General features: G+C 34.1%; 1 protein-coding gene across 1 annotated transcript; it reads right to left on the reverse strand.

Annotated features, from left to right (window-relative positions):
• Window positions 1-7,576: 7,576 nt before the first annotated feature.
• Window positions 7,577-8,939, reverse strand: PCOAH_00031670 (Kir-like protein; the record flags this gene model as incomplete). The annotated part of the gene is made up of 3 exons (XM_020059967.1): window positions 7,577-7,870; window positions 8,040-8,747; window positions 8,907-8,939. The coding sequence occupies 3 exons, from the start codon at window positions 8,937-8,939 to the stop codon at window positions 7,577-7,579; spliced, it is 1,035 nt and encodes a 344-aa protein (XP_019915434.1).
• Between the last annotated feature and the right edge of the window lie 2,060 nt (window positions 8,940-10,999).

The following is a 10,999-nucleotide window of genomic DNA, read 5'->3' on the forward strand; positions in this document are numbered from 1 at the left end:
TTCCGTTAAAACGTTCTTTCAGGACCTACTCTATGGGACAGCATATTTCCATAACCTATAAGTTCGATGTGACTGTCGTTGTGGACGACATAATTTGGGGTAAGCACGAAATTCTTATATAAGGAATGTATGAAGAAAAATGTGTAATAAATGAATATTTACTAGCACAGCATAAATAGGGGGAATTACTGGAATGCAGCGGTATAGTATATAGAAATAGAGATCACAATATATACAAAAACCATTCAAGCCATAATTTATCTTTTTATATTTTTTCTTACATTCTTTCTATATAACATACACATCATACAAGTATAGAAAAAAAAGGAAGTACATACACATGCACAACAACGTTGTGGAACTATGTGCACATTATACACTACTTGAGCACATTCTTTTTTCCTTCATTTATTGGATTCGCTCTGTGAAATATCATGTTATAATAAGTACCTACTGGGATAATGATTATTATGGTTATATATATACGCATTATTATTATCCCAATAGGTACTTATTATAACATGATATTTCACAGAGCGAATCCAATAAATGAAGGAAAAAAGAATGTGCTCAAGTAGTGTATAATGTGCAAACATAATTCACATATGAATAAATTATTTATAGTGTACTCAGCGAAACGGGGCGGAAGGAAGGAATAAGGGGAACACATAAGTATGTGGAATATAATATAAGATTCAAATAGTAAAAAGCTCAAGTAGCGTAATGTGCATTTTTGGAATAGATAAGCTAGAATGTACACCAAGGAGTAGAATGAAAAAGGTGAAATTATTATTATTGAACAGTTATAAACAGAGGGAAGGGTGTGTTGCAAAATGTTCGTATACGAAAATATGCATATTAGGAAGGTGGAGGACTACTCCGTGAATATGCAGTACACACTACATATATGTAAACAATCTTCAAAAACTTTCCCATAAGAACAGTGAAGCATGAATTAATATAATATGTGCTAACATTTTTTCCCATATGTAACTATTCCTTTATGTACATTATAACTAAGTGGTATGATTAATAATATGATGCTTTGAACTATTAGCAACAATAAGAGAGTATGGTGTGTGAAGAATATATGAAGTATGATTTTTTATTTTTATTTCATTATTTCTTGCTTAGTTGTTCTTACATTTCTGGCTTTAGTCACATATATGTGTACAGTCATTTTATGTGTATACATAATGCATTATCATTACTTGAAAATTGAAGCAATATGTATTACTGAGAGGGAGTGAATAAAAATTTAACAGGAAACTCATAATCACTAATAGAGCTGAATTGTAGCACGCATACAATTCCATGCTCATGATCATGCAACAAGGAATATTTTTGTACACATTCATTTTGAATGATTGAACCGTTTTAGATTACTTTTTATATATACATAAAAATGTGTATGAAGAATGGTGGTAGCAGGAGACGAAGTACGTGGGAATTTGTTCTCTTTTTTATTTAAAAGTGGATGTACTACCACTACTACTACTACATATATAATAATATTCTTCATGTGTTTATCATAATTCAATAGAAAATGTAAGGAAAATACATATGGAAATACCTCCTCCTTATGTATATTTTGATTCCCCTGTTCAATTATATTTTGTAGGATGATTGCTTAGAGAAGTTACCTTCAAGGCAAGCCTATACTATGTTCGATAATAACGACATGGGGTGTGAACGATGGGAACGTACGGGCGACAAGAGTGGAATAGAAGGTTTAGTGAAGCAAGCATTAGGAATATGCGTAGCGGCTGACAATAATTTCGAGAAAATAATTGTAAGGAACTACTGTTACGCGTGCACAATGGAGAAAACACTCACTTCGTATAGTGGCCGCTGTAATTTTTTCTATTATTGGTTAGGGGATAAAATAAAGGATAGCATTAAGCCTGACCACACACTAGGAACAGCTATAGAGACAATTTACGATAAACTAGTGAAATCAAATTTTGGGAGTGGGTACAAGGGTGAGTGTAACAATATATACAGGAAAAGTAATATTGATAAGGAGCAACTGAAGAATAGGAAAACAGTATATGATTATTTCAATGACTACGCAGATTTACTTAAGTATATTAACACCTGTAGCTCCCGTTGTAAGGAAAAATATAAGGCACACCTACAAGCCATTCAGTCAGCGTGTACTGCTGTACAGGATGATTGCCCACAATGGGGAATACATGAAACTGATAAATATTGTATCTGGTTCAATGGGATAAAAGAAGATTACTGTAAGAAGAAATTACCAGAACTGCAGCAATTGAAAGAACTGCAATGTACTGAAAAACCAAATCCTAATCCAAACCAAGCTGGAAGCAGCGGTTCTTTTAGTGATGCTGACTGCTCCGACCCGGTTAACCATGTCTGTGGTGGAGAAGGAAAGGGAGGGAGTGACGGTGGTGGTAGTCACAGAAAAGAGAGTGAAGAACAAACTATGAACGGTGTGGTTCCTGCTGCTATATCTGGTGGACTTGCTGCAATAGGATTACCAACAATTGTTGCTTTCCTTTTATATAAGGTACAGTTACCACAATATATATATATGTATGTACGTTGTGTATATATGTTCATATATATATATATAACTATATGTAGGCATACATATATATATACATATTTGTAGCATCACGTCCTTTCTCCTTCCTTTATTTTTAGTATAATCTTCTACCTGATTGGTTTGGTAACCACTCTAGAAGAACAAGCAGAAAGAGGAGGTCGACCAAAAATGAATTCAACACACTAGGGGACGATTCAACAATAGGAGGTTCTAACACAACAGAGTATGATTCAACAACAGATTATACAGATGGAGCATCTACCATATATAATGGTGGTAGGTCACCACCACCCACAAGAAGGAATAATAGAAGGACCGGGAAACATAGGAATATTAGTTATCAACGTGTGTGATGTGTACCATTAAATGTAATGCACCGTTGTTTGTAACAACTGAAAAAGTGTGTCCCTCTTCCCCACCCCCTCTTCGGAGGGGGCCATATAAATAACTGCACAGAACTCATACAGTGTGAAAAGAGTAAATTGGCTTTTCCTTCCTTTTTTCCTTTTTTTCGTTCTTCTTTCTGTTTTTTTTTTTTTGTTGCTGAAGTGTTTGCATGTTCATGTGTAATCACAATATAAGTGCAAAAAAAAAATTTTATCAGTTTACGGACGTGTTGGGAAATTCCTTCTTATTGAAGGTTCAAAATATGTTCATTATATATTTTTTTTTGTTACAGGTTTTTACCTGCATAAATTTTTTTTTTAATTTTTTGCACATAAATATTTTTTTGCGAAGGGTAAGCACATTCCTTTTTTTGTTTTTGCGCCTTGTTTGGAGTATTCTTCCCTTTATGCATTCATTCATACATACAAATGAAAGGAAAAAGAAATTTCCAAAAAAATTCCCTAATAAAAAGTTGTCACACAGAAAAAATTGCAAAAAAAAAAAAAAATGCGCAATTGATAAAATGCCCTAATAAATTTGTCACAGAAAATTGCCCTAATATAAATTTGTCACAGACAGAAAAAATTGCACAAAAAAAAAAAAGTTGTTAAAGAAAAAAAGAGGGGATGTAACAATATTTTGTGCTCACCGAATAAATTTGCGGTGGAAGTTGAATTAATAGTGCAAACAGATCTTTACTGTACACAATGTAAGGTGAAGTGAGGAATCCTTTTTAATTTGTGAATTATATAATACATATTAATAATTATCAATCAAAAATGAGAGCAATAGTGGAATACGAGAATGTAAAGTGTGGTATAAGTATAATACCTTCGGGAAAAGAATTATATCCATATATAAAATGTAGATGAGTAATATATACATGTAGAAATATAATGCTGAGAATGGAAGAATGGGAAGGAACAGAATATTGTGTAAGTGTATGAGTAACACATATATGGTCTTTCTTCATACCCCTATAATATACGATCCCCAACTTACCATTCCATTTTCTTGCCACCTTATGTGTATATACAATAATTAATATACTGCACACATATAAATAGCACATATGCTTCACACATACAGAAAGCGCATAAGTAACATATGAATAGTTCGTGTATATTTGTATAATTTAAATTTACCATGAGTTATATTCCATAAAAGAAAAGAAGGAATAAATATATGCTGCAGCTGAAAGGAAGATTTAATTCAGAAACATAGGTATGAAGAAAGCTGAAGGAAGGAATAATCAGGAAGTACCTCTTTAAAAAGGAGAAGTGTATATACCAAAGTATGTGTACGAATATTTGGGTAGAATTACTCTAAGCGAAAATATTGAGAAAGAAAAAGGAGGAATGACAGAGGTAAAAGGATTTTTGAGCTAAATATATAAACCAATAATGCTTAATGAATGCTTCACACAATATGTGGCATGCGGTGGAAGGTATGTGTAATATAATGTACAAATACTGTTTTTGAACTGTACAGGGAACATGTCTTGGGAACCATACCTCTTGGAGGATGTTCTATGAAGAATTTGACAAAAAAACAAAGGAAGGTCCGTGTAATGATGAATGTGAAGGAATAAAGGGAGAACTAGCCAGTATACTAGGTGGTTATGATAGTGACGGGAGCGTGGCGCAAGTAATTGCACGAGGTTGGTGTATTATGAAAGGGGACTGTAAGGAAGGAACAATAAGAATGAAGCCCGATTGTTACACTTTCTATTATTGGTTGGGAAATATAATATGGAAGGTAGAAGACGAGGATGCGGAGTTTAAGGATATTATGACTAACATATACGGACTTATAAATTGGGGTTCCGATATTCCGAAGGACTGTAGGAATATATGTCCTGGTATAAGCAGAGAAGAGTTCAAGAACCTAAAGGAAGTATATGATTACACAAAAGTTTACAGTAACATTGGAGGAAAATTAAGTATAGGACGCGGAATATATAGAGAAAATTGTAGAAAATATTTGAAAGAAATTGACAGAAAATACCAAAGTTTGGATATACCTTGCACGAGGGGGGGATATAGTGGTGACCTCTGTACCGAACTTAACAATATGTTCCAGAGAGGAAGGAGAGCTAGGAAGCCATCAGAATTAGGGAAACAATTATTTGGGCAAGAGTGGGATGGGCCAGTGCTTCAGCAACAACAACAACAACAGCAGCAGCAACCGCAGCCTCCCCAATTACCATTCCCTGCTGGTGGACCACCAGCTTCACCATCATTCCAGGCAAAAAGTGAAGAATCCCCAGAAGGGAAAACTGACCAAGGTGAAGCTTCCCGAGGTCAAGTAAGTAGAGCAGGTAAGTATGTTATAGAGTGAAACTACCTTAGTGCAACCCTACCATAATGGTGTCCGGAATGTTATATTTATCTTCAATTATATTAGAACCTACCTCTCCTCGTTGTTATTCCTTAGTTAAGGACGGTAGAGAAGAAGGTCCTAAGGGAGAAGCCGCATCTCCCGCCTCCACAGCAACTGGGGGGGAAAGAGAAGAGCAGGGTGGCCTAAGGGAACAACCGGAAGGTAGTAGTCATCGTACACCGCACCTACCCCAGCAGGATGAACAGGTAGAACATAGCATGAATTCTGGGGTTGCAGCATCACAGGGCGCACGTGGCAGCCTAAATGGTACAGAAGGTTCAACGGGTGATACAGCGGAAGGTGCTGGGTCACCACTACTGTTTACCACTACAATTATACCTTCCGCTATTGGAGGAGCAGTAGCATTACCAACAATTGCTTTCCTCATTTACAAGGTAATTACATCATCATGCTAATTACCACCAAAATATTACCAACACCACAATCGTAATTATCACAGTTATATTAAATATGTGCAAACATACATGTAATATGACAAATGATAAGTATCATCACATCTTTATTGAACAATGAATGAACGAATAAAAGAACGGATAAATGTAAAAATAGGAGTAAGCTCTGCTACATTACATATATATTCTACACACACACTTCTTCCCTTACACCCATCCTTCCTTCCTTTCCTATCTCCTATTAGTATACTCCATGGTTCTCCCACAAAAATAACTCTTCTTATAACAGAAGAAGAGGAAAGGGAAGATCCATAGAACGTAACTTGAATATAGAAACGGACGACCACGATTATATCGAATATTCCACAACAGAATATTCAACAACAGATTATTCAACAACAAACTCAACATCAGCAGGCTCCACATTAGAGGACTCAACATTTGACTCCGCAGCATATTCAACGGACAACTCAACGGAAGAGTCTACAGCGGAGGATTCAGTAGAGGATTCTAACACGGAATACTCTGCCCCATATACTACTACTACGACTGTACCATCATCATCCAACAGCAGGGGAAGAGGAAGGATCAATACAACAGGAGGTCGTCGTCGGAATATACGTTATCATCCAGCATAATATTCCCCTCCCCACGAAGCAGTAAATAGGATTTATTCTTGCTTCCCCCGTTTTTTATAGAATGTACTTGCCTTATTCTTCTTTTAAAATTTTACTGGTGATAGACTTAATTTTTTTGTTTCTTTTCTTTTTTTTTCAATCTTGTTTTTCTTTTAAATTCTTTTACTTCTTCCTTTTTTTTGTGCGTCGAATTTTTAATTTTATTTCTTTTGTAAAATTAATTTCATTCATGGTTTTTTTTTTTTTTTTTTTTTTTTTTTTTTTTTTTTACTACTTTTTTTGTAAAATTTTACGCGGTGTATTTTTCCTGCGCGTAATATTACTTCGCGCGCGCTTGCTCGTACACGTTGCACTTTTTTCACGCAACAGCGACGGGGAAAACGACGGAAATCTTTTCTGCGATGATCTGCTACGCGGTTATCAATTTACTGTTTCGAATTTTTACGATGCACATTTTTAACTGTGTTCACATTTTACACAGTTTCCGTTTTACAGTTTTCATTTCAACGCTGTCCACATTTTACACCGTTTTCATTTAAACTGTGTTCACACTTTTACACAGTTTTCATTTTTAATTATGTTCACATTTTACCCAATTTTTCATTTTAACTGTGTTGACATTTTTTACAGTTTTCATTTTACAGTTCACGTTTCACAGTTTCCATTTTACAATTTTCACATTTTGTACAGTTTTCATTTTAATAGTTTCCATTTAAGAGTTTATATTTTAACGGTGTTCACATTTTTACAGTTTTCATTTTAACGGTGTTCGTCATTTTACGCAGTTTGCACATTGTTAACTGTGTTCACATTTTTACAGTTTTCATTTTAACGGTGTTCACATTTTATACAGTTTTCATTCTAACTGTGTTCACATTTTTTACCGTTTTCATTTTAACTGTGTTCACATTTTACACAGTTTGCACATTTTCAACTGTGTTCACATTTTTTTACAGTTTTCATTTAAACTGTCTGTTCACATTTTACACAGTTTTTCATTTTAACGGTGTTTGTCGTTTTTGGACGATATCATCATCAGTAATTCCAGAAACAAAAGGGGAGCATATGAAAAAAACAGAAAAGAAAAAAAAAAAGTGTGTGCCTTCTGTCCTTTTATTCTGTATCAACTATACCTGATCACACATGTACTTCCTGGGGGGCATTTATTCATTTAATGGAACGTATTACATACGTTGATAACTAATGGTTCTACTGTTTTCATTTCCTCCTCTTCTATTATTATTTGTTCTTCGTGTTCTTCCTCCTCTGGGTGATAATGGACGTTCACCATTATATATGGTAGAATTATCTGTTGTGGACAAGTCTGTAGAAGTGTCCGCTGTTGAATATAATGAAGAGGTGTCTGCTGTGAGGGTTTCGATGTTAGGGCTAGCTGATCTTCTCTTTCTTGTTTTATTTCTACTGTTGTTACTGTTCAATCCAAAAGTGCTGCTTATCCATGAAGGTAGGAGACCGTACTAAAGAAGAAATAGGAAAGGGGAAGTAAGGAAGGAAGAGGGAGTGTATGAGGGGTGTTAGGGTTGAAAGAATATATATATATATATATAGCGATATATGTGTATGGTACATATATGTGTACATATTAGTTATATTATGTTCTTATATTTTTGTAAATTGTAAGGTTACCTTATATAAAAAGAATGCTAATGCAGGTAGTCCTACTGCTATGGTGCCTATTGTGGAAGAGATAATAGCAGGGGTGGCTGCCGTAGATACTAATTTACACTTCAAATTGGGAACATCCTCAAAACCTGTTCCATTTTCAACTCCTTGTATATTATTGCAGAAATTACTCTCTTTCTTCTGTTTACATTGTGTATGCACAGTTTTGTAAGCGGATTTAATGTCCTGGAGATAGTCAAAATAGACCTGCGTACAGGGTGCTTTGCCGGATATTAAGTCGTTCTCTATTCTACTTTTGTCTATAGTATATTCATATACTGTTTTCCATTGCTTGAAAAAGCGACTCCACGTAGTTGGAAACTTGAAAGTGCAACCATGCTCACCTTTCTTCTCCTCTACTGCATTTTTAATTTTGTCCATAATATGTTGGAAAGAAGTGCTATTTGAGCTATTCCAGAACATGTCCCCTACCCAAAAATAGAAAAAATTGCAGTGCGTAGCAACGGACGCACCGCTGTCCCTCTTCATTCCATATATATAACAAAGGGCCTTTAGAATTCTGTCTATGTGGTTTTTAATATTAGAATCTTTTTGTAATGTAGTCCTTATTTGTTTGCCCCATGTGTCGGTACCCTTTTCACAAGTGCTCGTACTTTTCTCAAACATTCCATAGTGCATTGTTTTCGAGCGTAATGTTTTTAAATCGTTCTCCTACAAACAGAATTAGGAACGTAGATATCATTATATATGCATCGCCCCCTTCTATGAGTTCCTATCTATCAGTTCATAATATTATTACACATAAATTGTTCTATATTCATCATGTTAAATTATGCATGTTGGAAAAAAAAAAAAAAAGGGGAAACGTACCCCCAAAATTCCATAATCCTGTAGTTCTTCCATTGTTTAAATATACACAGCGGTATATACAATGAACTTGATGTTAAAATGTTTTAGTGTACACCACCACCACCTCCTTTTTATTCATATATAGGAAGTATATATAGAGAGAAATTTTACACACACTCTGTGATGGGAAACCATAAATTTTTATTCTTCCCCCATTAGTACATATTATTCAATTTATCAATGTAGGGATAACACATTATACATACATATATATATCATGAGTATTGTATGCACCTATAATTAAGGCCAAAAAAAAATGTAGGAAAGGAAATGTTTTGGGAGGAAATATTTGGAAGGAGCAACTCTCCTTAACGTGAAAATTTTTTTATCATGTATTATTAATTTTTGTATTTTATTTTTATTCAAGAAGAAAATTATTAAAAATTATTAAGAAGAATTTATTAAAAGAGTTTCTTTTTCCTTTAACGTACCACATACATATATTGTATACAGTTCATACATATATATTGTATATAGTTTATCTACATGCACAGCACTTCTATCCTTAAATGTGCATACATTGTATTCATATTTTTAGGAAATGAAGATTGTGTACATATTTATCGGAATGGATATGAAGGAAGTACATATAATACAGTGATTTGCACTATGTATGAAGTAAAAAAAAAAAAAAGTACCATATGTACACCCTTTACCATATGCACACCCTTTACCATATGCACACCCTTTACCATATGCACACCCTTTACCATATGCACACCCTTTTACCATAATAATATTGCGTAGTACACTGTTCTTCTATTCATTATCTTTCAATAGTAATAATAATAATTTTTTTTGGTATTTTTTTTTTTTTTTTTTTGTGTAACTCTTTTCTTTTCTTTGTTTTTCGTTTTCCTTTTCTTTGTGTAATAAGTATACTATAGATTCCTTATTTATATGGTGAAAGTATGCATATATATGCACGCACATTATATTTATGTACTGTTTTGACCTGACTTACTCCTTCCTCTAATTTATGCTATCTGTCATATAATAATTCATCGCTGCTTCACCTTACTTTTTTTCTTCTTTCTTCATTTTCTTCCATAAAAAGTATAAAATTAGGAACAACTCATATGAAATATACATTACATTATTTGAGCTATTCATCCTCCTTTCCTTCCCTTTCTCCTTTTTTTAACAGAAGATGAATGATTCAGTTTAGGTACATAGGGGAAGACGTAGGTAAACAAATGGGTTACGTGGAGTGAAATTTGCATATATGATGGTGGTCATTTTCTACATAAAACATAAATATAAATAAACTATTTAAGATAGCATTTAATTTTCTGTGTGTGTGCAAAAACTGTATCGATGTGTGTTGCATAATAATTATATGTGTTGTAGAATATAATGTTATATATGTGTCGCCCATAATATGATATACATGTGTTGCATAATATTATATGTGTGTTGTATAATATAATATTATATATGCAGGCGTACATAATATTATATATGATATGTGTGTTCCACAAATATTATATTGTATGTGTATGATGCACACACCATGTAAAGGAAATAAAAGCGCTACACACCCTCTTTTCCCTCCCCCTTCCCCCCGTCCATACAGAAACGTGCACTATATGATGGGGTTACATAATAATGTGAGCACACGCATAGTGATAGTGCAGTGCAATGCACCTACCATTTACCACTATCCAAACACACATTTAACGAACAAAAAATTTCCCTTCCTTTCACAGGAAGTGTAGGTGCTCCGTTCACCCTATCCATAGCCTGTCCTTAGCCTATCCATAGACTATTCATAGCCTACCCATACCAACATGTATAAGACTGGTGTATGGATTGAAGTGGTGTATGGATTGAAGTGGTGTATGGATTGGACACTTTACGCATATAGATGGGGAGGAGGATAAGGAATGTGATCATCCATACGGAAAAAAAACTATATACACATAGTTTTTAAGGTGTTTGAAGAATAGATGTGCAAAAATGTGCATAAAAAAAAAAAGGTTGGGCCAAAAAAAAATATATATAATATGGAAAAATATATGGGGGGGAAAGAAGGAATAGAAAAATAAGGAAAG

This window comes from Plasmodium coatneyi, chromosome 10, assembly GCF_001680005.1.
Source record: "Plasmodium coatneyi strain Hackeri chromosome 10, complete sequence".
NCBI lineage: Eukaryota > Apicomplexa > Aconoidasida > Haemosporida > Plasmodiidae > Plasmodium > Plasmodium coatneyi.